Source organism: Mesocricetus auratus, unplaced genomic scaffold, assembly GCF_017639785.1.
Source record: "Mesocricetus auratus isolate SY011 unplaced genomic scaffold, BCM_Maur_2.0 Super-Scaffold_100007, whole genome shotgun sequence".
NCBI classification, from domain to species: domain Eukaryota; kingdom Metazoa; phylum Chordata; class Mammalia; order Rodentia; family Cricetidae; genus Mesocricetus; species Mesocricetus auratus.
In genome coordinates this window covers 38091929-38118870 of record NW_024429191.1, presented here as the reverse complement: position 1 = coordinate 38118870, position 26942 = coordinate 38091929, and the positions used below count along the sequence as shown (strand labels likewise).

The 26942-nt window shown below is 42.4% G+C and overlaps 1 protein-coding gene across 2 annotated transcripts; it reads left to right on the top strand.

Annotated features, from left to right (window-relative positions):
- Positions 1-11386: 11386 nt before the first annotated feature.
- LOC101832777 (zinc finger protein 39) lies at positions 11387-26942 on the top strand. Of its 2 annotated transcripts, XM_040748718.1 has the most exons (6): positions 11387-11513; positions 12681-12845; positions 14956-15082; positions 20267-20359; positions 22133-22567; positions 26529-26942. In XM_040748718.1, exons 1-6 carry the CDS (start codon positions 11511-11513, stop codon positions 26741-26743), a joined length of 1038 nt encoding a protein of 345 aa, XP_040604652.1. In that variant the 5' UTR covers positions 11387-11510; the 3' UTR covers positions 26744-26942. The 2 variants fall into 2 exon arrangements, with proteins under 2 accessions (XP_040604652.1, XP_012966980.1); XM_013111526.3 differs by lacking the exon at positions 26529-26942 and having other exon boundaries at positions 22133-24649.

Sequence of the window (26942 nt, the reverse complement as noted above, 5' to 3'; positions counted from 1 at the left end):
ACCAGCTTCTGTTGAGTCCTGTTACTGCAGTTGGAAAATAACCGGCTCTTACCTTTAGGAAAGTTGTAACAGAGAGAAAAAAAATCTTCCTAAGAGGCATGGGCAGCTGTACTGAGCACAGAAGATAAAGGCACTGGTAAACAGGGGATAAGAGAAGGCATGGCAATGAGGGGAGGTGGCCTTTAGGAGAGTGGCATCTGGGTCAGGTTGGGGCCACTAGGAGTCCAAGAGGAGGACATAGATTGTCAGTGCTGGGATCCTTGCCAGTTGTAGGTGCTGGGGAATTCAGATAACATTCTCTGGCTTATTGAAAACTTCAGAGCAGCCACATTAGTTCTGCTGCCTTTGGGGACATTGTGACGTTGATGTCGAAGGTGGTCTGGTTCTGGCATTGGCTGTGGAGACTCCTGTCTGTCCCTTATCACTGTAAGGTCCTGGATGCTTACTTGCTTACACTTTCCACCTGTCACTTGAGAGAGGTACTGGAGTATTTGTCCTACTCTTCATTCTTATTTACTTAAAGGTTTTGTTTTCCTGGAAGCTTTGGGTAAGAAAAGAGCTGCCAGGCTGGGCCGCTTGGCTCTATGCATAAAGGACTGTTCACTTTAATTCAGTAGATGGCGAAGGACACTTAGGTGCCCTAGGCCTGTGGCTATTGAGAAAGCCCATCCCTGTGGCCCTCTCCGCATGCCTCCTTGGGGGTGCACCCTCTGGTAAACAAGTTATTTTATGTACAAACATGAGGGGACGTCACATGAAAGCATGAATTGTGTTAACTGGGCAACACTGCCAGTTGAAATTCATCTTACTTGTCCCTGTGAGTCAGTAAGAAGGGCTTACAGTTTACAAATCTAGAGAGAGCTCCTGAGCAACCGGGATGGAGTACTGAGATCCCTCAGAAACTTGAAAATAAAACTACCATATGAATCGCCCCACCACTGGGCATATACTCAGAGGAATTTACACCAGTGTGCAAAAACCGACAGGTGCACTTCACATTCACGACAGCCAAGAAAAATGAAATAGACCCACCCCATTGAAGGATGAATGGATAGGCAATGGGGGAACTCTACAGCCATAGAAGAGAGTGAAGTCTGTCATTTACAGCAATATGGACAGAACTGGAGATTATTAGGTTAAGTAAAATGAGCTACGTACAGAAAGGTGAGTACAGCACCGTCCTACTCATACATGGAAACTAAAATGTTGATCTCAGAGAAGTTGGGAGTGGAATGGTGGCGAGTTTGGAGAAAGAAGGGGGGAGACAGTGGTGATCAGTGGATGCTGAGTGACGAGCTAAATAGTAGCAAGAAGCCCTGGTCTACTAAAGCACAGAGAATCTATATTGATTATAGGTAGCTGCAGTAGGATAAGGGCTGGACAGATGGCTCAGTGGTTAGGAGTACTTGCTGTTCCTCCAGAGGACCCTAATATGGTTCCTAGGATTCATTCAGCTCACAACTGTCTGTAACTCCAGCTCCAGGGGATCCAACACTTCTGGCCTCTGTGGATACTGGCACTCACCCGCACATACACATAATTTATAATAAGTAAAATTTCCTTTTAAAAACAGACAGCACAAATGTTTGAGAAGATAGATGTTTGCCCTGATTTAATGTTACACACATGCACATTATCAAAACATCACAGGTGCCCCATAACTATGCATAATTTTAATATACCAGTTAAAAATAAATTCATTATTATTATCGATGTTTAAAGTTTATTAAAGAATTTTTCCTGATCCTCCTAACTCCACCTCTCAAATGCCGGGATTCCAGGTGTCCACCATCTACAGGCCAGTAGGTTTGGAGCTGCTTCCCCCAGGCCCACAGGAGGCAGACTCAGAGCACACCCTGTTTTGTTATTGGTCAGACCTGCGTGCACTCTGCCATCCAGGATGATGCATGGTCCAGAGATTCCAGCTGAGACCCGAAGAGCTTCAGACATCCAGCCACCTGCCTCAATTGTGAAGGTTAAGTCCAAGGCCATAAAACGCTGTAGCCAGTAAGAATTCAGCTAGCTGGTTTGATGAGGGAGGGGGATTAAAAGTGGATGTGGAATTACCGGATTACATAATGGTTTCAGAATTTTATTTTAAGGCACTGAAAATATTTTCAGATTAGATATAGGTGCTGGTTGGGATATGGTGTGAATGTCTTAAGTGCCAAAGTGGTTTGTTTTATGCTATGTGAATTTAGCTCCAACGAAAAAGAAAAGAATAAGAAAAAAGGAGGTGAAGTGAAAAGTGGCACACGCTACCCTGTCTAGATGAAATTAATAAAAATTAAAAGAAAAATAAAAGTCTCAATTTTGCCCAATGGAATTTCTAGCCCTTGGCGCCCTCTGCGGGAACCTATGTGTCAGTACACCTGTATGTCCTGCTTATTTTGTTTGTTTTGTGTTTTTTTTTTCCTGGGGCCTCAACCAGGAAGAGGGTTTATTTGCACTAAGCTCCCTTTGGCACTCCCCATTTCCACCTGCAGCAGCTTTGCTCCTAAGGCCCTGAGCAGGGGGTCTGTGCTCTCCTCTCTTTCAGGTCCTCCAAAGTGGTCCCCAGGCTCCTGGGCCTCACCAAAGAGCTTCACCCAGGCAGGCACAGTATCAAATGCCCTGGCTTCCAGCATTTTTGTAGCAACTACAAGGGTATGTCCTGAGCCTTCTCCTCACTCTGTGCCCATTGCCAGGGCTGTAGCTGCCCCTGCTACATACATAGCACACATAGTAAAGATTCCCCCAGTCTTCAGGAACGTGCAGTCATGGGCCCACAGGTCCACAGCAAGGGGCGCCAGGGTGGAGGGGGGGAGTTCATTTACCCACCTAATAAAGAAAACGTAGAACAAAAAAGTGTTACTAGGCATCCTGGGAAGCCAGAGAGGAGCCACAGTATGATACCCAGGAAATCAAGGTCCCCTCTTGGAGTTCTTGGTCTCATTAATAAAAGAATGGGCTCAAATGGAAGGCCAGGGACAATTGATGTGAGTTTTAAAGAAAACCCCTTGGATAGGCAAGCCGTAAATCTAGCAGTGGCTTAGAGGATGAGGATGGAGGAGGGAAGTGGGGAGAAAGGCCATGTTATTTGTAATAAGCTGGAGGTCAGTACTGTGAGAAAAGAAGAAGAAGAAGAAGAAGAAGAAGAAGAAGAAGAAGAAGAAGAAGAAGAAGAAGAAGAAGAAGAAGAAGAAGAAGAAGAAGAAGAAGAGGAAGAGGAAGAAGAAGAAGAAGAAGAGGAAGAAGAAGAAGAAGAAGAAGAAGAAGAAGAAGAAGAAGAAGAAGAAGAAGAAGAAGAAGAAGAAGAAGAAGAAGAAGAAGAAGAAGAAAACTATCACAGGTAGCCAGCTCACCTGAGAACCAGTATTTCATAAACCTCTCCCACTGTTCACCTCCCCCAGCAGGTAAACTCTCGTTTGTCTGAGGTCTTGTGCCATCTGGCTGACTAGTCTCTTTGAATAGTCAGCACTGAATTACTGAAGGACAACTGGCAGGAAGCTAAAAGTTCACCACAGGGCAATTACTAATTAGTTGTTAAACTCCAGCTCAGGCTCTGAGGCAGAGAAAACATTGTTGATGGTTAGAATTAACATAGGAAGGTTTTTTGGTTTTATTTATTTTACTTTTTTTTGATTCTTTGTGGATTTCACATCATGCATCCAGATCCCACTCATTTCCCCAACCCCTCAATTCTGCCTTCTGCCCTTTCAACCTCTCCCCAAGCACAAAACCAAATTTAAAAGAAAAACCAAAACCCAAAAAACCAACCAACCAACCAACCAACCAAACAAACAAACAAACAAACAAACAAACAAAATTCTCAGTGTGGAAGCTGTAGTGTGGCCCAGTGAGTCACATGGTGTACCCCTTAGTCCATACATGTTTACTTGTAAGTGTTCATTGCTTTGAGTCATTGGTCTGGTTCCAGGGTTGGTCAGTCTGCCAGTTTTCCCTCATCATCACCTGGGAGAACTCTCCGGCACTGCCCAGGCTAGCTCACCCAAACAGTGAGGAGCAGGGCCGGTTCTGCTCGCAGGCCCTCAGGTCCAGCTCACCTACACTCACACAAACAGTGCCAGCTCCACTGTTTTGCTCAGGTGTGATGCAGGGCCCACTCTCCAATTGCTGCAGAGGGTATAGGGGGGGGGGGGGGAAGGAAGCTGTCATGCCCGCAGGGCTGGCTCACCTGAGTCCCTGACAATAGTGTCAACTCTAGTATGTAGCCGAGGCAAGATGTAAGGCCCGCTCTCCTGTGTGCTGCCACCTGTGAGGAACAGGCTTGGCTTTCCCACTCTCACGACTCATGAGGCCAGTTCTCCCACCTGCCAGGTGGCAAGTAGTGAGGAAGGGGAGGACACCTTTCCCTCACCCATGTCACCACAGGGCAGACATGGGGGTGGATGGGCTCTCAGGCTCGGCTCACCTGTGTCCCTGCCAACTGGGTCATCTCTACTGTGCTGCCCTGGTGAGGTACAAGGCCTGCTCTTGCAAGTGAAGCAACTGATGAGGGACAGTGCCAGCTCTCTCACTCTCATAACCTCAGGGCCAGATCTCCTACCCACAGGCAGAGAGGGCGGGGGTGGGTGGTCTTTACTCCCTGACCACTCCACTTTACGGCAGATGAGTGGTGGGGCCAGATCTCCCCTTTTGGGAGCTGGATCACCTCCATTCCTCCCCCTCTCTAATCCTTAAGGAACTACAGGGTTATACTAAAGTTGCAAGCAAATGTTTAGTGGCACATGCCTTTGCAAAACCATTGATCAAATTTCCCATGTTGTGTATGATCCTGGGGGTCTAGACCCCTCCCTTAGTGGCTCTATTCAAACCTCACAAGCAGTAACCAGGCAATGACTGTCCAATAGACTACATACAATTCTTCTTTTAAGGGAGTCAAATATTTGTTGATACTCTCAAGTGATAGGTAGATGCCTTCCCAACTGGATATGAGAGGATTGGGTTTCTAATACCCTCCTTCTGGAATCTCATGACTGAAGTCATGGCTCTGAAAGCACAGCTGTCACTTTACACTGTTCTTCTGTTCTCTCCCCAGATAAACCTCAAACAGATGACCCCAAACATCAAGACGACAAAGACACAGAGGACTTCATCGGCCTGGCTGCATTTTTTAATCCCTAAATTGTTCTCCCTTATTCTAATCCCTTCCGTTCTCATGTCACCCCCAGCCCCCCTCAAAAAACCTAATCCACACCAGCCATGGAATTATACCTGGGTGGTGCTCTCAGAAAGAGGAGATACAGTCTGGTCTGCTTCTAAGCTCCAACACACTCCTTGGTGGCTAGATTCCCTCAACCCAGACCTTTGTAAACTCTCACTTGGTGCTAGAGCTCCTTGGGGCACCGAGGAGATTTTCAATCAGGCCAGCGCACCAGAAATTCCCTTTAAAGATATAAAGTGTGCTAGATGCTCCCATCCTGATAGGAGAGCTCTACTTAGAACCTATTCCTTTTATGTGTGGCCCGGCCCCCATCAGGACCGCAGCCTTCTTCATAAATGTGGGGGCCCTTCAGATTTCTTTTGTCAATCTTGGGGCTGTGAGACAACAGGAAACACAGATTGGAATCCCACTTCTGATTGGGATTATATTACAGTTACAACTTCCCACTCCCAAGGGCCCCTTCAGAATGTTATCCTGACTCCCCCACACAAGGTTGGTGTAATCCCTTAAAGATTCACTTCACCACCTCAGGATATCAAGCCCTAAACTGGTACGGAGGATACACTTGGGGCCTTCGACTATATAAACTAGGATATGATGAAGGCCTTACCTTCTCAATTAAGTTACTCAAAGAGATCCCCCACATCCATGGAGCTCAGGTACCACTGGGCCCAAGTACAGTACTGGGAGGAGACCAGAGCTCTTCTCCACCCCACTCTCACCCCATTGAGGGTCATGACACCCTCTTTTCAGATACAGGAGATGTTATTTTAGATCTAATCAACCACACCTTTTTTGTAGCAAATAGAACCAACCCCCAACTGATGGTAGATTGCTGGCTTTGTTATCACCCCCCCCCCTTTATGAGGGATTGGCTGTTCTTGCCACATTTACCACCACCAATGACTCCCGCCATTGCCGATGGAGTCCAGATAGATCCATTTCCCACCTCACCCTGCAACAGGTCGTTGGATCTGGTTTATGCATCACCTCCCCTACTCTTCCTATCCCTCCCCTTCCCATGCTTCCCTTTGCAACACCACTTTAGTCCTCAGCTCCCTTGATGATTTTGCTGTCCCCCTAAATGGCTCTTGCTGGGCCTGCCTTGATGTTCTTACGCTCTGCCTTTCCATTCCACTTTTCCAGGAGGTTGGCTTCTGTGCATTGGTACAGGCCATCCCCCACCTATCCTATTATCGTCCTGATGAATTTTTTCATTTCTGGGAAACCTCCTAATACCTTCGTATATGTAGAGAACCCACCACGGCTGTTACTCTTGCCGGTTTTTGGAATTAGCGCAGTTGGAGCCGGCACAGGCATCTCCGCCCTGATGGCTAGTAAATCCAGCTATCAGGAACTCAGTGCCTCCATTGATAAAGACATCAAGGAATTACAAAATCAAATAGACTATTTAGAAGAGTCACACCAATCCCTAACAGAAGTAGTCTTACAAAATAGATGAGGCTTAGATTTGCTCTTCCTCCAACAAGGGGGTCTTTGCCTGGCCCTGAAAGAAAAATGTCGTTTCTATGTCAGTAAGTCAGGAGTCATCCATGATAGTATGGCCAGAGTTCGAGAAAGTTTAGAACAGAGAGACAGAGAGAGAGAGAGAGAGAGAGAGAGAGAGAGAGAGAGAGAGAGAGAGAGAGAGAGAGAGAGAGAGAGAGAAACAAGAATCCTGGTATCAAAATTGGTTCTCCACATCTCCGTGGCTGACCATCCTCTTACCATCCCTCCTGGGACCCCTCATAGGGCTCCTTTTGGTGGTCTCTTTTGGACCATGGGTATTCCAAAAACTAGTTAACTTTATCAAACAACAGGTTGACTCTGCCACCCGACCAGTCTTGGTACAATATCGTCGTCTAATGATGGATAAGGAAGAGGAGGCTCCTTCGGAGTTGTCCCATAACACACGCCTGGGAATATTCTCCAGGCCACCCAACATGACGGCCACCTTCAGAGGGCACACCCCCATGTAGGGAGGTGTCCAGGTAACAAGCCTGCGAGCATTGGGGAAGACGCCTTAGACCCCCATTCCCTAAAAAGCGCCAAGGAACAGGTCCACCCCCGGGGTCATCCCCAAGAGGATGTCCTCACGGTGTTGTACAAGTTCCCCAACATCTATAGGGGCCAGGCCTCTGTACCCCCTCCACTGACAACTCGGGCCTCCTCCACTTAGTAAAACAAAAGGGAGGAATATGTTGGGAGCGCCTCAGGTACCTTGATCCTTTGGAGCCAAACCTGTACTTTCTAAAGTCTAAAGATTTACATAATTGGCCTTTAGCCTTAACAAAGGAGCCTTCTGGGGGTACTCAGAAGAGAAACAGCATAGGTAGAGCATAGGAACATCATGACCCAGAAAGCTTGTCCAAACCCAGCCAGCCCTAACCATCACCTAGACAACGGTCATTAGCCCATCCATTCCTCTCCCTCCTGTACTTTTTACCTTGCCAATATCCTGCTCTATATGTTTAAACAATACCCTGTTACGTGCACACCTGCTGCGCAAAACAACCCTCTCACCCCCTCACCCCTGTCCCGTTTTCCTGCTCTACCTAGTATATTAACTGCCCTGAGAAAAAATAAAATTGCCACATGATCAGCTGCTTGTCATGTGGTCATTCCTTCATGTCTTCTTGTCCCCATGCCCGGTCCTTAGGTCTCTTGTTCCAGGTTGACATCCTGTGGGGTCGGGACATCTTAGCACTTGCAAAAAAGACACACACACTCTCTCTCTCTCTCTCTCTCTCTCTCTCTCTCTCTCTCTCTCTCTCTCTCTCTCTCTCTCTCTCTTCTGACAATAAAGGCAGCACATGTATTCTCTTAGTACAAGCAGCTGGACATCTTGTCTTTCTTTTCCTGATACCTTGGACTTGCTTGTGGCACGGGCACCACAGACAGTTAGTACATTCCAAAATGGTTTACCCGGTAGTCACAAAGATGCTGGTGTCAGTTCTTTGAGTGTGACAGAGCCTTCCTCAACTCTTGGTGAGCCTTAGTCCAGAGTGCTAGAGTACCCAACAATCAAACAGTCACCAAACTTACCCTGGGCCAGTGTTTTCTAGGTTCGTTGTCTCACACCCAAGAGGAGTGAGTAAATGCAGCCAAGGAGGGAGCAGAGGGAACACAGACTTTATTAAGGGGAACATAGATTTATTTAAGATCGAGAGAGGTGGTGATGCTAGGACAGCTTCTAGGAGGGAGTATCCTGCCCTGCCCTGTGACCTGAAGAGACTTATGGCAGGAACTGGATGGGGACTGAAGTACTCTTTACTGAGACTGGTCATTCTGAGTGCACTACAGGCTGGACTGGTAAGGGGTCCATTTACCCTATGCATGGCCATCCCCCAACCCCCTACCCCCCAACCCCGCCAGTGCAACCTGAGAGGTCATCAGGGGAGTGGTCCAATGATGTAAGCACTAAAGGGCTAATGATCCAAAAGCTGAAAGGTGGATTAAGGTACTCAGGACAGGAGTGTTGATACAGATGACATCTGAAGGCTGCTAGGATTCAGGAAACTCTTGGTAAGATAGTGTGGCATCACACACTAGGGAATCTTCCCTCTAGGACATCTACTGCTCCTGATAAGGACACGCACACCAACCTCCATTGGTAACCACAGCTTTAAGGCTGCAGGAGACCAAGGACGCAGGTAGAATCTTTTACCCCAAGAATTGCCCCTGCTCATAAAGCTCCCAAGCCTCCTGGGGCACATGCACGTAGTCCCTATTTCCATAGAGAGACTCTTGTTCTGGTTAAAGTCATCTGCTTCAGTTGAAGGTCAGTTTGATTCTTTTATTTCCATGTTTCCTTGACCACTACCAATTTAATGGCCATCTTTATTGTTTTAGAGCTAACTCATTAGCTCATGGCCCTGCCCTTCCTTTCTTCCAGCAGGGAGCTAACATTTGTGTTAATGTAAAGTAAAACACAGCTCTTAAGGGACTAAAGATAGTCCAATACAACTTGGTACCAGACTTAAAATCTCAACTCTCCACAATTACAGGATTCTAAGTCAAGTAACTCGTTATACTCTTTTACAGATGTCACACACTTCTAGGACCTTAATGTCACCATGCCAAGAACAAAGATGTGCTAGAGTGTAGTGAGCTGTTTGGTTACGGGGTTACAACACTTCACAAGGATCCCAGCAAAGAGCTAAGGATGCAAATGTAGACAAAGACAACAGCTCATTCTTACAAGGAGAATGAGCCTTCTATACCAATGGCAGGCATGGTGGAAAACTGTCAAGGTCAGAAGCCTATGTTCCCAGGGCCCTCCAGCAAAGGGTGAGCCAAAAACAGGAATTAGCATTTAGACAATAAAGTTGGACAGAAAACAGGAATTTGTATGCAAGCCTTACTGGGAAGAGGGGACAAGAAATGTTTTGCTAGAAGCTCTTAGTCTCAAGCTGGTCAACAGACCCCCATGGGGGAAGGGTGCAACACTACAGGCTTAATATGAGAGTGTTTTTTGAGGGATTAGTGCCACGACTATCTAAATTTTGAACTTATTACACTATATTACAGAAATTGGTCATTACTGTGTTACATCTCCGAGAGCAGTTGGGAGCCAAAAAATACCACAAAGTCACACCACACAACAAAACTCACCCAAGAGAATTATTGGGAGAAACACAGGTGGGTGCCTCTGCTCAGGAGAGAAGCAGCAAAGAACGGAGTGGGAGGCAGACTTTACACAGGGTCTCCTGGGGGAGATTTCAAGGGTGGGGGTTGGTGGGCTTCAAGTCCTGAGCTTGGGGTGAGTTCAGGGATTGGTGGAACTTCAAGCTCAGAGATGGCTAGGACTTCAAGTCCTGAGCTTGGGCTTTTTACTCTGTAGGGTGGAGCTTGGCCACCTGCATCTGGAGGAACTTGGTTCAGCTTTTATAGCTGTAGAGTGTTCTGTGAGCCAAGTGGTTGGAGGTCCTCAGGGGTGGGGCCTTGCCACTGGGTATGTCTTGTGCGGGCTTACATTTCCCCCTTTCTGGTTTATTATTGGTCAGGAATAGGTAAAGGGGGCGGTGTTATCATTAGACTACTTCCTGCTGAATGGGGGTGTTGAAGTGCTGAGTAGGGGAGACCTTGATCTTCACCATCAAGATATAAACGGGAGTTGCAGGTCTCCGGCTCTGTAGCTAGGGGCCGGTAATCCTTAGTAGCAACTGATTGAAAGTTTGGCTAGAAATCTTTTGGATCTGTTGAAGAAATCTAGACAGGAAGTTAATAAGGCAGATTGCAACTAGTAGGATTAAGAAAAGGAGGAGGGGTTAAGAAGGGTAGTATCCAATTCCATATTAGAGTGTCAATGATCACTGGCCAGAGGCAGAGAACTGTTTCTTGCAGCTTTGCAGATCTGTCAGGAGTTGTCAGATCTTGTCTTTTTACTATACCTGGCTAATTAACACAGAAGCAACATTCTCCTCCCTGAGGAAGAGGCAAAGACCGCCTCTCTCTGCACTTTTTGTAGCACTATGGCTGCCGGTGAGTCTGGAGGTGAGGATCCTCTAAACCACCCGTTGGAGAGCCTGGATGAACTTAGAGGAAAACAAATGATAGTTAGGAAAGGAGTCAGTCCAGCCGCTCCAGTGGTGACACCAGCCGCTATACCCAGGACTGTGAGGAAGGACAGGACCTGGACTGCTCAATTGTCATGCTGTGCCACTCCAAACCCCGTGATGGGAATTGGCAAGGGTTATACACCGGCAAGGGTACTACCCCTAGTTTTGGGGAAAAAAAAACAACAAAAAAACCAAAAACCAAACAAAACCCAACTACTCTGTTCAAAGACCAAAGAAAAAGTTACTGGAAATTTAAAAATATTGTTTTTCTTTACATTTGTGAACATATTTTTACATATAATTCATCAGCCACATGATTTTATGAACAGGATTAAACCTCAATCTTGTCATTCACCTGGAGTGAGCTTTATCTTAAACAGCTGCAGACAAGGGGAGCACAGTGGTCAGCTCCTGCAATCTCAGCACTTTGGAGCCGAGGCAAAAAGACTATCATAAGTTGGAGGCCAGAGCGGGTTTCACAGCAAGACTTTGTCTCGAAAAACAAATTTCAAAACAAAAAAACGCTCGTAGATGTCTCTATTCGGGGAATTCTGTCTTACTCAGCTATGGATTGGTGCCATCTGCGGTCACTCAAGGCACGACGGGGTTGGGACTGAGGTCCGATCCAATCAGGCATGCACCCCGGGCGCAGGGGCGGGCCTTCGCGGGCTCGCTCGTTCGCGGGTCTTTGTCTCGCGCCATCTTAGCGCTTGATCGGTCAGCTGAGCTGGGCAGTCCGGGTGTCTCAGGACTGTCAGCTGAGAGAGGCAGACAGGGGCGCCATGGTGAGTGCTGCCCGCGGGAACGGCCGGGGCAGGGCCTCGATCCCTCCGCTATACTGTACGCAGACAGTTTGGCGCCCGGAGGCCTCTGCGGGGTTGTGCTCACGGCTTCTGTCGCCCCTGGTCTCTGAAGCTGCAGGGAGACTTGTCCTCAGCCGCACCCTTCTCCCTTTGGTCCAGACCCCGGTGCCACAGCTGTTGTGTCTGGCGTCATCTTGTCTAGCAGTGACAGCCTGGGCGCTAGAGCAGCCTGAGGTGTGGGCTGAGCCTGGGCTGGGGCATCTTCTGACCTCCCTCTCATCCGGAAGGCTCTTACTGTGTTGGCTTGTGTGAGCAGGGATGTGCGGCGTCTCTTCCACACCGAATTCGGGTCCTTTGCTGTAATAGCCCGATGGGTCTATGTACACCTTATTCCATCTTCATAACTTCGTGAAGTATGCGTCCAGCTTGACTGGACTGACTGTTCTTACATTAATAAAACACACCTCTGGCTGTGTGAGGGCCTTTCCAGAGGCGGTATTCCAATGGCTCTGGCCTCATGAATAGATTAATCCCTTGATGAATCCGCAGAATGATATGTATTTTTGGGTGTTGCTGAGAAGTAGGAGTTGTAGGAAGTTGGTCACAAGTGTGGCCATGGGCATCAAAAAATCTGTGCACTTCTTTATAATGGTTGGAAACTTTTCAAAGCTCATTTAAAAATCCCAGTTTCCCCTAACTTTGTAAAACCTCCAATAGAACAGTAGAATAAATCAGAATTCCTGCATCTTTGACTGTTCTGTTGCTGTGATTTACATTCTTTTCCATGGAACTTGTAAGTTTTAAGTTGATATTATTGCAAGTGTCTTGTTAAGACTGATACATATAGGGAAAAAACTTAAAAAGTTTTTATAAATACTATAACAAAACTTGTGTCAATACTTAGTGTGTTGCTGTGATAGTCTCTAACAATTTTGAAATTATTTGGAGGCATTTTTCAGCATTTGCTTTTATGTCAGTTTTAGCAAAAGGTTTGCATTGTACTCAGGGCGCTGCATTTGCCAGGCTCACAAGACAAATAATAGTGTGACTCATTCATGGGAGACTGAGGGTCATTCTGTTGAATTTTGCTTTAGTTCATGTGTCACTGCTCTGTAAATGTGGCATCTTTGACATTGTATGCTTTTATAGAGGAACTTGCAGCAGGACAGTGTGGAGAACTCTATGAGTCAACACCCCAGTCAAACTCTTGAGACTAGAAAGCAGAAGAGAAGCTATAAGAAGAGGTCAGTCACTTACAGTCACTGGAGATGGCCCCAGCAGTGTAGAGCAAGAAAACACAAGGAACCAGTAAAGGTAAATAAGAAACTACAGAAGGTAATATGTGTACATGTTATCATCTTTATTCTCTTACCTTACCTAGAAACTAGTATGAGATTGTGTGTGTGTGTGTGTAATGCTCTTTTGCCAAACATGAGTTAATGTAATATACCATAGCAATTAACAATTGAAAGTCCACAAGAATACCATTAAGATGGATCAGTGGGTAAAGGGTCTCAATTCTGATAACTGAGTTGGATCTCCAGGTCCCACAAGGTGAAAGGAAAGAATCAAATCCCAAAAGACCTCCATGTGTGCTCTGTGGCACAAACATGCACATACACTAAATTAAATACATTTTTTAAAATCCACGTGACCATTTCAGTAAATGCAGAAAACAAACTGAAGAAACTCCACCTTTTGAGATGAAAAGATACAACAGTGTGGGAACATAAAGTTACATTTTACTTGTAATTAATGTCTTACTTAATAAAATCACGTGTTTTTATTTCCTGAGAAGAGAAATAAGACACAACCATTCTCCCTACTTCTATTATCAAGGTCCTAGAGGTGCTATCCAGGATCCATGGCAGCAGTAATAACTAAGAGTTATGTAAATTGGAAGAACAGGGTCATAATCATATGCACTTGGAGATGAGGTGACACTGTGCTCATTAAAAATATGACACATGAGCAAAGTAACAAAGGTCAAAAATAAAATCAACTGTGTTTCTCTACACAAAGAGTAGTCTAAAAATGAAGTTAAGCAATTCCAGTGAAGAATACCAAAAGCAAAATATTCAAAATAGCTTTCTTGAAAGATGTGAAATTTTGATCACTGAAAACTAGACTATATGGTTTGTTTTGGGGCCTTGGCTATCACCTTTCACTCCTCCCTTTGCTCTGGGGCCTGTACTTCCATAGAAGGAGGTAGGGATTGCATCATTACAGATTTGCTCTGGCTGAGACTTGCATACTCAAATGTGTGTTACAGTCTCCATTGTTATGAATAGAAGAATGAAGTCTGCAGAGAGGGGAACCTTAAAAGTGGAACACCAGGTACTGATTCCTCTCACCTTACCTTGCCATTGTCTGTATTTAAAGGACTCCATATACATACTATACCAATGGGTATTTAAAGGGGGATCTGGGATTCAGGGCTCTAAGGAAGGAAGCTAGATTTCCACAGTGTGAGGGAAGATGGCTCTGAGGAACTATATCTGAGGATGTTGTCCTGACCTAGATGGACAATACTGTTTGGTCAGCCATCTTAAGTGGGGGATTATAAACCGGATTATTGGGTTGACTACAAGGAGGCATTTGATTTTCATCAGAGTTAGGAATGGCAAATGCTGTGGATGAATATGTAAGGACGAGGCTGACCACTAAAACCAAATGTCACTCTATCTGGAGATAGGACATTTTGGAGTTAACTGTGCTTTAAAAAGTGCTAGTCCCTAATGTTATAGGACTGAGGGCCTTTAGAGGAAGAGGGAGAGAGTTCTTTCTCACTGTACTATGTGAGGACACATCAGGGAAGTTGCCTTTCTAAGCCAGGAAAGGCCTCAGCAGAAACTCAGTCAGTTGGTATCTTGATCCTGTAGAACTGAGAAAATGTGGCATGTTATGGAAGCCCAAAGCAGACAATGCAGGGACTGATTTGGATTGGGGAAAGCAGCTGTAACTAGTCATACTATATTTTTGTTCTCAAGTTCCCCATAAAAACTGAAATCCCTTTGCCCACATCTGTGAATTTGATGCTTCCATTGGACTGCTGTTATGTTTATTTACCTATAGTAAGTCAGTGTCTTTATGACATAAAATTCTACTCTCTCTCTCTGTCTTTGTGTGTGTGTGTATCTGTGTATCTGTGTCTGTGTCTGTTGTTGCAAATTGATTCCAGGGCCTTGTGAATGTTTTACTGTACATAATTCATCCATTTTTGTTAGGAATGGAAATTTTATAGTAGTAGTCTTTTGAGTTACTAAATTAGTACAAAAGCAAGATAATAGTGCTTTTTCTCCCTATGATAAAGACTATAAACCAATATGCAGCCTATGTGAGACACTCACAAAGAGCACACTCCCACATTCCTATCTTCTGGTACACCCAAAAGCTTGAGTTAAGGAGAAATGTTTCATTACAGGGGTTGGTGACATTTGAGGATGTCTGTGTGGACTTCACCTGGGAGGAGTGGCAGAATCTGGATGATGCTCAGAGGAAGCTTTACAGGGACGTGATGCTGGAGACCTACAGGAGCCTGGAGTCCTTGGGTGAGTAAAAGTCACCAGTAGTATTAGAAGCACTTCCTTTGTTAGTAAGAACAGTAACACACACACACACACACACACACACACTGTAATAATATATATGTATAAACCTACCTCCAGAAATTGGCAGGTCTATGCAGATATATCACATCTTTATATTGGGAACTTTTAAATCCTCTATTAGCTATTTTGGAACATTTAATTATTTATAATCACGGTCATGCTTCTGTGCTATAGAAAACTAAAGTTATACTGGCTCCCCAGGCTGTGCCCCTGCATGCATTAACCACCTTCGCTCTATCCTTTCTGTTTCTATTTCTTTGAGTGCAACTTTGTCTTCTACTTATAAACAAGGATATGCAATGTTTATCTTTTTGTGCCTGACTTATGTAACTCAGCAAAAACATTCATCAGTTCCAACTTGAGATAATTTTTGGGTTTCTTAGTGAATAATATTCCCTTATGCATAAATACTTTTTAAAAAAAGACAAGATCTCATATAGCCCAAGATTACCTTGAAATCATGATCTTTCAAAATACTGATTTTATTTATTTTTTAATATATTTAATAGTAGCTGCATCATAAAGGCAGTTCTATTTCTAGTTTTTTTTTTTAGGAACTTTCATACTGTTTTTCATTGTAACAATTTTATATTCCCAGAAACAGTGTAGGATAATGTATCTTTCTTTCTACATGTCCTCGTCAGTATTTGTTTGTGGTTTTGATAATCTAACTGCAAGTGTTGTGATATTTCACTGTGTTTTGATTAGCATTTTTCCGATATATACAGATACTGAGCATTTATTAATGAGTTTACAAATTATTTGTATGTCTTTGGGAAAATACCTATTCAAGTCACTTGCTCAACTTTTAATTAAATTATTTTTCTGCTTTTAAATTCCTTGTATATTCTAGAAATTAACATCTTGTATAGTTGCAAACATTTTCTTTCATTGTGTCTGTTAACACTTCACTCTGTCATTTGCTTTTCTTTATAGAGGTTTTTCTGTTTATGAAATCCCAGTTGTCAGTTTTTGCTGTTGATGACTATGGTTTGAGGTCATGTCACAATCTTTGTGCTGGGTGTGATTGTACCCTTGAAATTGATTGAGGAGGAAGCATTAAGCATTACTTGGGTCTAGGACCTCCAGACCAACCTGGCAGTGTAGGGAGGGCAATCTCAAAAAGAAAATGAAATATTTGAATAAATATTAAGCTTCTCTACTTTATTTCAGTGCTGTCAGATTTTACATTTATGTCTTTGATATATTTTAATTTGATTTCTGAATATGGTAAGATATAGGGGTCTAATATCTTTGTGTATACAAGAGTATATTGTTTTTGCACCAGTTATTGAAGAGAACGGCCTTTCTAAATGTTCCTGCTGCTCTGGTGAAAACCTGTTGGCTGTAATGTATGGACTTGTTTCTTGGTTGTTCTGCTGGCCTGTTTGTCTGCTTCTATGCCAGTACTGTGCTGTTGGTTACTATTGCTCTACCATATGTAATGACAAGATTTGTTCTTTTTTTTTTTTAAGAATGCTTTGACTGGGGTCTTTTATGTTTCTCTGTGAATATTAGGACTGGCTTTTTTCTAGTTTTGTGAAAGTGCTGTTGATGCTGAGCTAAGGATTACATTGATTTGGTAAGTCAGTTTGAGTAGTGTAGATATTTTGTCAATATTGAATTCATCCATGACAGATCTTCATTTTGGGGTCCTTATTGTCTTTCATCAGTGTTTCACACACATACTATGTATATATGGTGTGTGTGTGTGTGTGTGTGTGTGTGTGTGTGTGTGTGTGTGTTGTGTGATAAAGATTTATTAAAGGAGGGAAGAAGAAGAGGTCTATTCTTTCTTGATGCCAGCATGTTAGCCTGACCCTCTGACTTCCTCTTGGCACTGATGTGTATCTTCATTCACGTCTTAATGAACTTAAGTGTCCCTAGAGGCACTGTGCAGATCTGATGCTGCACCACCCATAGGGCAGAAAATGCACATTCCCATAAAAATCTGGTATGTTTAGTGAGACACAGCACTGTCAGTCACGCCTCGGCTTTTTCACATCTTTCTCACTTTGTGGCCTGGGATGAGGCCAACAACCACAGAATAGCCTGGAGTCATAGTTGCTGCCCTTCAAAGGTGGTTCAAAAGGAAGCTCATAATTTTTATTGTAATGATTCTCTAGTAACTTTTGAATAATTTTATTGTCTTTTCATCTCAATAATTTCATTAAAGAGACTACTGGATAGGGCTGGGGAGATGATCAAATTGAAAAACTTTTATAGTGAAGCTGTGTGGTCCTGGGTTTTATTGACAGACTTTTCATTACTGATGCAAATTTATTACTACCTGGTCAGATTGTATTCTCATGGTTGAGTTTGGGTGGCTTATGCATGTAGTGAGTTACCTATTTTTTTTTAGCTTTTTCTATTTGGTCATGTCATTGTATTCACTAGGATATTTTAGACTTCTCTGGTTGCTTTGGGTTCCCATTTGCATGTTAAGTCTATCCCTTCATGTTCAGTTCACATGCATCTATCATAGTGAATGGTTTTTTCTTCTGCAGCATGTCATTGAGTCTGTTATTTTCATCTGTTCAAACAGTTTATATTTTTATTGGGAAATATGTTGTTTACATGCAAGGATATTTTTGATAATAAACATATATTTCTGACATTTTTTGGTGACTATTTTCTGTATTCTTTTTTCCTTTGTGTTAATTTTTTATGTTTAATGATTTTTCCATATCGATACATTATCATCTTTTTCTTTTGCATATCTGCTGTATTGTTTAATTTTATATGCTTATGTGGTTTAATAATGATAGTTATTATCCTTTCTCTTATTGTGTAACATCTCTTAAACATTTCCTGTAGGGCTGTGTATTAGGCAAGGTTCTCTAGAGCAAGGGTTCTCAACCTGTGGGGCTTAACCCCTTTAGGGTTTGAATGACCTTTTCACAAGAGTCACCTCAGACCATTGGAAAACACAGATATTTATATTCTGATTCGTAACAGTAGCAAAATTTACACTTATAAGTGCCCACGCCTTTAATCCTAACACTCAGGAGGCAGAGGCAGGTGGATCTGTGTGACTTCGAGGCCAATCTGGTCTACAGATAGAGTTACAGGCAGGGCTACACAGAGAAATCCTGTATTGAGCCACTCCCAACCCCCCTCCCCCAAATCCACAACAAAATTACAGTTATGTAGTAGCAACAAAATTAATTTTATGGTTGGGGTCACCACAACATGAAGAACTGTGTTAAAGATCTCAGCATTAAGAAAGTTGACAACCACCACTGCTGTAAAGGAACAGAACGTGTGTGTGTGTGTGTGTGTGTGTGTGTGTGTGTGTGTGTGTGTGTGTATCAAAGATTTATTAGAATATCTTACAGTGGCTATCTACATACTGGAGAGCCTGAGAAGCCACCAGCTTCTCAGTCCTCAAGACCAAAGACCTCAGCAGTCTCAGTGTAGTGTTTAAAGCCTGAAGGAATCCCGAGAGTGCAGTCAGTTGTGGAATTGGAGAAGCTAGAGTCTGATGTTAGGAAAGAGTGACAGTGGCAACAGAGATTCACGCTCATCAGCAAGAAGTGCAGACGGCAAGCAGACAGCAAGAAGTACAGACAGCAAGAAGTACAGACGGGCAAACAGTCAGCAAGAAGTACAGATGGGCAAACAGTCAGCAAGAAGTACAGACAGGCAAACAGACAGCAAGAAGTACAGACAGCAAGAAGTACAGACGGGCAAACAGTCAGCACTGCTTTCCCCTCAGACCTCAGTATCAGGGTCTCTGACAGAAGGTGCTGTTTACTGGGGGAGGACTTTCTCCCCTCAGTTAATCCATCCTGGGAGGACCTACATAGACCTGTGCAGAGGCTTGTCCCTTATTGATCCAAACCCTATTAAGTTGACAAGATTAATCACACAGTCTGATCTAGTGGTGATGAATTCTTTCAGTTTTTGTTGTTTTAGAAACTCCAATTCTCGCTGGGCGGTGGTGGCGCACGCCTTTAATCCCAGCACTCGGGAGGCAGAGGCAGGCGGATCTCTGTGAGTTCGAGGCCAGGCTGGACCGACAGCCTCCAAAACAATACAGAGAAACCCTGTCTCGTAAAACCAAAAAAAAAAAAAAAAAAAAGAAAGTCCAATTCTCAGTTTTGAAAGTTAACCTCTCTAGATACAGTATTCTAGGTTGGTTTCGTTTTGTTTGTTTGTTTGAACCTTGAGTCAATCTTTTGTCCTCACTTGTGGAATTCCTCTGGGACTCTGGTGTTCCTCTAATGCATCTTTTGCTTTTTTTTTTTTTTTTTTTTTTTTTTTTTTGGTTTTTCGAGACAGGGTTTCTCTGTGGCTTTGGAGGCTGTCCTGGAACTCACTTTGTAGACCAGGCTGGCCTCGAACTCACAGAGATCTGCCTGCCTCTGCCTCCGCATCTTTTGCTTTTGACAGTCTGCTTATATACAATATGACTCAGGATCTTTTGTGGGTAAATATGTTGGGTCTAAACATATTTATCTTAAATTTGGATTTTTTTCCATTTATTTCACTGGAAAATTATTTGTATTTTAAAAAGATTTTGGTGTGTGTATGTGTGTGGTGTATGTGCTGGGGATTTATTTAGGGATTCATATATACTAGGCAAGTGTTCTGTCACTGAGTGTATCCCCAACACTATAACGATATTCGATACTATATAGGGAAAAACAATATATTTATTTATCAGGGAGAGAGAGAGAGTCGCACTGACCAGGAGTCAGAAGCATGGCTGGCTTCCAGGAGAAAAAAAGGGAAGCCCCTTTTCCTTTCACTTCCTTTTAACTCTACCTTGACCCCGCCCTGTTGGGCGGGTAGCTTTGTGGCATTCACTCCTACACAACACCCTTTTTATTTTTTATTTTGAGACAGGGTCTTACTGAATTGCTGAGAAAGACTTTGAACTAGCATTCCTTCTGTCTTAGCATCTCAGCTACCTGAGATCACAGGTACCTGCACTAGTCCCAGCTTTGCTTTCTTCTTCAAGCCATTTAACTGTACTTAATAAAGGCAAGATTACACACCATGAAGAATATGAGTGTACCCTGACAAAATGTTCGTTTGTCTAGCAGTCGATCAGTTCCCAAAGGTGTTATGTCTCTGCAGTGTGCTTGACTTAGCACTTACATTATTTCCCATTAACAGGTCACTGCATTACCAAACCTGAGGTGATCTTTAAGTTGGAGCAAGGAACTTGGCCATGGAGAGTAGAAGATGCTCCAGAGCAGCGCTGGCCAGGTCAGTGAATACACCCTGGAGACCATGATGATCAGAATCCAGTAGACACTGGCCTGGTTGAGCTGTTTTCACTGATAGCACTCATAATAATCTTGGGGTCAGCTGGTGTCATACATCATGTGTCTCCTGTGTTCATTTTCTAAGGAGAACTCTCACATGAACCTTCAGTCTCTTTTTAATTTTGCTACATATTGTCTTGAGTTCACAAATTTCTGTAAATGTATGGAGCTTCATAAACAATTTTGATTACTTTCTCTAAATTCTCAGTTATCTGTGTTTTCTACACCAGGCATTTTTGGCTGTGTTAGTTCTTTTATCACATGGTATTTGGTTATCTCCTAAACATTGCACTTTTAAAATCAGACATGTAAGTAATAATTAAATATGCATCTGCAGATAGAGAGGTTACATTTTGTTGAAAAAACTTAAACCCACAAAGTATTTGGTTGTAAGATAAGAGTCACAAAGAATGCTTTATCACAAAACAAGAAATAAAAGTATTCACTATTTTATTTCAGGAAAAGTCTAAAGGGAAGGAAATTTTAAGGAGATTATTATTCATTTAGTTTAATATTGACATTATTTTTTTTCCAAATTTGGTATACCTAATACATAGGTGGGCATATAATATAGACATGAGAGCGGTCATGATCTTCCTTTGGAACTGAGTAGGTTAATAAAAATATTTATATCATAGTTATTCAGGCAATAACTAAGGTGATTGATAAGAAAAACAGAAAAAGAATCAAGCCTTCTGTTCACAGAATCAGAATCCATTAAAGTGAGGGGCACTCAGCACAATGAAATTGCCCAGCATGGAAAGGGGAAACCTAGGTTTGACAGGACAAGTAGGTCTTTGATATGAAGAGATTTAAGTGATGCAAGATTTCATGTTGAAAGGCTGCAGTTTCTGTGTGGGTGTGGAAGTCTCTCATCAGCAGTCTCTCTTTGTGAAAATAATTTGGAGACAGTAGTCTTACATAGAAGGCCCCATTTATAATGTAGAAGACAGCTTAATACAAAATAGAAGCTTCCAGAAGCAAAGAGTTACAAAACATGTACCTTAACCTAAGTAAAGAATGACAGTTCTGTGAATCTAAGAAATATCCAGAAAAACATTTCAAAGAATGATAACATGGCTCTATTTCCTGAATGAAATCCATTAGTCCAACATGGAGGTAGGCTGGAGCTTCCTGACCCTGTTAGGGTTCAAGGAAGCATAAAATAGATTCTGATTATGGATTTTGAGGGTTAGTGTTAGCTGCTTTCATGTGGGAATGAGGTCATTTGTGTTTACAAACTCCTAAGTTTCTATTGTGGTTCCTCATGGAGAAGTGAAAACTAAGCACAGAGGTATCAATAATTTCCTAAGTCTAAACTGTGTTTCTGATCAAGTGAAAGACAGACCATACAAACCTCCACCCTCAGCTAGCTAACTGTCAGGAACCTTACCTCACGAATCAGAGAGAAAAGGAAAGTGGGATGCACTAAAGAGCTAGGAGGGAGCAGGGCAAAACAGCAGCTGGAAGTGAGGGTACTGAAATCCACAGCGAGGCACAGGCGAGCACTTAACTCTCTCCTGTTCCAAATGATAAGGATTCTAATCAAGGGAGTGATGTGAGTTTACATTGTAAAGTCTGACTTGGAGATTCACTGGGATATACTGATACCATATATCAGTATTATTTTGAAATCATAATGTAATGAGAATGAGAAGGCAATTCTTCATCTTTCTGCTGTAATATGAGCTTGGCTACTTCTGCTTTCTTCTAGATGTCCAGAAAGTAAATGAAGTGGATGAAACCAGCCAGGACAATCAAGAGAGACATTTGTGGCACCTTGTAATTACCAACAGCAACATGTCGACTGAGGAGAATGTTAAATTAGGAAAAATATTTAATGTGAGCTCTAACCATGTTTCAAATCTGACTGTAAAGAATGGAAGTTCTTCAGGAATGAGGCCTGCAGCACTTAATGTATGGCAGAATGTGTGCCCCCCTAATGAGCCTGATAACATGCAGACTGGAAAGGAACTTGATGGCTCTCTAACTAGCAAGCCCCCCATCCATGCACAGCACCACAGGTTGTATAGCAGAACTCCAAGTACTCAACAGCATTTTCAATGTTATAGGCAAGAAGCAGCCCATAACACAAAGGCCTTATGGATAAATAAGAGGTTTCACATTGCACATAGTCCCAGTAAATTTGGTGAGTCTGGGAAAGCATCTGGTGAGGTAGCTCCTAATGCCCAAGAGAGGACTTGGGTAAGGGAAGAAACTTTTGAATGTAATATTTGTAAGAAAACATTCTGTTCAAAGTTTAAGCTCACTAAACATAAGAAAATACACAAAATACAGAAGTATTTCAAGTGTAGTGATTGTGAGAAAACCTTCAGTAAGATGTCATACCACAAAAAACAGGTAATACATGCAGGACTCAGATCCTACAGATGTAGACAATGTGAGAAATTTTTTCATCAGAAAAAACAGCAAAATGTATGTCAGAGAGTTCCCAGAGGAACAAAACTGTATGAAATGTATCAATCTGAAAAAAGCTTGAACGAGAAGCCAAATCTCAGGAGGTATCAGAGAACTCGTACAGGTTATAAACCCTATGAATGTCATCTATGTGGGAAATCATTTTACCGGAAGTCACACCTCAACAGGCACCAGAGAATTCACACAGGTGAGAAACCCTTTGGATGTAAAGAATGTAAGAAGACTTTCTACCATAAGTCATCCCTCACTATCCATCAGAGAACTCACACAGGGGAGAAGCCCTATGAATGTAAAAAATGTAGGAAAACTTTCTACTGTAAGTCAGACCTCAATGTACATCACAGAACCCACACAGGTGAGAAACCTTATGAATGTGATGAATGTAGGAAAACTTTCTACTCTAAGTCACACCTCATTATACATCAGAAAATTCACACAGGTGACAAGCCATATGAATGTGAAGAATGTCAGAAAACATTCAATCGCAAGTCAAACCTCACTGTACATCAGAAAACACACACAGGTGAGAAGCCTTATGAATGTAATGTATGTGGAAAGACTTTTCACCGTAAGTCACACCTCAGCATGCATCAGGGAACTCACACCGGTGAGAAACCCTATGAATGTAAACAATGTGGGAAAGCTTTCTACCAGAAGTCCAGTCTCAGCAGGCATCAGAGGAATCACACAGGAAACAGACCATATGCATGTGAACAATGTAGGAAAACATTCCTTCATAAGTCATCTCTCACTGTCCACCAGAGAAGCCACACAGGTTATAAACCATACTCGTGCGAAGAATGTAGGAAAACATTTTACAGTAAGTCACACCTCACTGTACACCAGAGAACTCACACAGGTGAGAAGCCCTACGAATGTACGGTATGTGCAAAGGCTTTTCACCAGAAATCATACCTGAACAGGCATCAGGTAACTCATGAAAGTGAGAAACGATTCGAGTGTGAGGAATGTAGGAAAACATTCTATCATAAGTCGTCCCTCACTGTGCATCAGAAAATTCACCTGAGGGAAGACTGTGAGTAGAGTGTGGAAAGCTCTTAGCAGAAACTATTCGTAGGCATCAGACAAGTCACACATAGGTGATACTCTAAAATTGTCATGAACGAGGACAATGTTTTCTCGCGAAGGCCTATTAGCAGGCATTACATTTATACAGAAAATTCTGTGTAGCACAAGTTGGCTGTCTTCTTTGGAACAGTCTCCATTAGGTAGTCTGTTTGTAACTGCTATACAGAAAAACGTGCATATGTATATGATGATCATTGTTTCCACCAGGCCCACAGAAACTTAAGTTTTTTTCTCCCTGAGTTTTCATGAACTCAGGACCTGAAGTGAACGTGACTTGCAAAATGGCCTTGTCAGAAAGTCACCAATTTAAGAGAAATGTAACTGATTGGAGAGAGCAGAAATGCTCTCCTTTTTGTCCTCAAATACTGTTTCTAGTTTAGTTGAGGAATACTTTCTCAAACCATTGTGCATGATGTTTTGTTAAGAATGCAAACCCTCCATAACTGATTCACTTAATGAAATGTTTGAGAGAACTTACATGCTTTTTAATATTTCAAAATTTGTACCTGCATAGCAAATTGAGAATACTTTATCAGAGAAGTTTCATTGAACAATTTGAATAAATTAAATGTTGATAATGTGTGAAATTTTGCGTAAAATTTAAGTACCAGAAGTTTGTAATGAAGGAAAACTACAAGTCTTTGTAATTTTAATATTAACTTTCAAATGAAGGCATACATGTGCCAATAAATAATATGCGTGATATTGTTGTCTGTCAGAGTACATTGTGTGTGGGAACAATTGTGGTTGTTATAACTGAAGGTTGGGAGTTGGTACTGACACAAAGTAGATAAGGGCCAGACATGTTTTTTAAACAGCCTGAATCGCACAAAGCATTCCCTCATTAACATATATGTTGGTGTTTTATATTAACGAAAATTCTTTTGGTGGGACCTGGATTAATGATAGAAAGTGTACTTGCTTTGTATTTGTTTTTCTTTGTTAAATAGTGGCTGAGGTACAAGTGTACCTTGGTGGTAAAGTGTATGTGTAACATTTGTGAGACCCTAGTTTCAGCCCCCATACATGCATAAGCTAAAACTTTCTACATCAATGGGCTGGACCGATAGCCTCCGAAACAATACAGAGAAACCCTGTCTCGTAAAAACCAAAAAACAAAACAAAACAAAACTTTCTACATCAAATACTATTCTAGCTCATGTACCTATTTTCTCAGATATTGTCCTATGCACTTCCCTGCTTTCTCCTATTTAATTATCCCTTAAGTAAGCAAGTATTTTTTGTAGCTTATGAAGCTAATAGGAAGCCTGTCAACTGATGTAATAGAATTATTATCCATATAGAAATGAACAAATGAGCTCCCCAGATTGTTCACAGCTGACACCTAAATTAAAGAGCTGTGAACAACAGTTCTCATTTCAGCTTCAGTGCTTAGTTGGTAATCAACAATTCACTGTCCATTTATTTGTGCCTCCTCCCCGATTTTCTACACTCCATTCCCAATATAAAACCACTGGCAGAAGTGACTGCTGTTGTAAGTTTCTTGAAGAGTACTTTAAACTGCCTAATCCTCACTGAGCTGGAAGGCATACTGAACATTACTGCTTCACCAACAGCACAAGTCATTTGTTAGTATACATTTTGCTCTAGCTCTAAAGATATTTTTGCCCCACACTTAACTGCCTTGAATAAATTGTTTGTATATAATGTGTTAAAATGTCCTTATAAATCTGTAAGCCTTGGTATCTGAGTCTTTTAAGATCAGCATTTTTGAAACACTGATAGGAAACTGTCCTAATTAGCTATTAGCTTCTTGGGTGCTATGAATAAAGACTGCCCAAAAGCAACTTGGAGAAGAAAGGTTTCATTTGACTTACACTTCCATGTCACAGTCTATGACTAAGGTAGTCAGGGCAGTAACTGAAACAGACCATGAAGGGATTGCTGCTTATTGGCTTGCTCACCATGGCTTGCTCAGTCTGCTAAGGTATGATGGAGACTTGTGTTGTGGAGGATGGCTGTCCATCGGTAACCTTTTTTTTTTTTTTTTTTTGGACAGGATTATCTATGCAGTCTTGGCTGTTCTGAAACTGTAGACCAGAATGGCCTCAAACTAAGAGATCCACCTGCCTTTGCCTCCCGCATGCTGGGATGAAAGGTGTGCACCACCACTGCCTGGCTACCAATAGCATTTTTAGAGATTGAACTCTCCATAATTAAAATTAATAAAATCTTGCTTTGTTAAAATTAATATTGATAAGATGAGGACAGCTGATGTAGAGTTGACATCCTGATGCTCCATTAGCACTACCAGGTCACACATGATTAGCTGTCCTGTCTCTGTAGGGGTGACATTCTTTGTGTATTTGGAATAGTTATTCAGATGCAACTTCAAAAAAAAAAAAAAAGATGTGAATGCAACTTTGGCCCAGTTCAGTGGTTACTGTATCCCTATCATTTCCTCACTCTTTGTTCAAGATTCACTTTCCTAGGCAGTTGGCATTTTATGTGCATTGATGCTGGTTCTCTAACTCAATTTCAAAGTGACTAAAAAAGCTGATTCTGATAATAGTTTCTGTGGAGTTACAGCAAACAGCCCACACCTAAACCTAGTTTGCCAGGTGAGTCTGGGAAAGCATCTGGTGAGGTAGCTCCTAATGCCCAAGAGAGGACTTGGGTAAGGGAAGAAACTTTTGAATGTAATATTTGTAAGAAAACATTCTGTTCAAAGTTTAAGCTCACTAAACATAAGAAATACACAAAATACAGAAGTATTACAAGTGTAGTGATTGTGAGAAAACCTTCAGTAAGATGTCATACCACAAAAAACAGGTAATACATGCAGGACTCAGATCCTACAGATGTAGACAATGTGAGAAATTTTTTCATCAGAAAAAACAGCAAAATGTATGTCAGAGAGTTCCCAGAGGAACAAAACTGTATGAAATGTATCAATCTGAAAAAAGCTTGAACGAGAAGCCAAATCTCAGGAGGTATCAGAGAACTCGTACAGGTTATAAACCCTATGAATGTCA

Excerpts from the sequence above, each read along its gene's own strand:
- LOC101832777 (XM_013111526.3), top strand. Across the intron at positions 15,083-20,266 it reads CAGGAGCCTGGAGTCCTTGG|GTCACTGCATTACCAAACCT; the intron begins GTGAGTAAAAGT and ends TCCCATTAACAG. Across the intron at positions 20,360-22,132 it reads TCCAGAGCAGCGCTGGCCAG|ATGTCCAGAAAGTAAATGAA; the intron begins GTCAGTGAATAC and ends GCTTTCTTCTAG.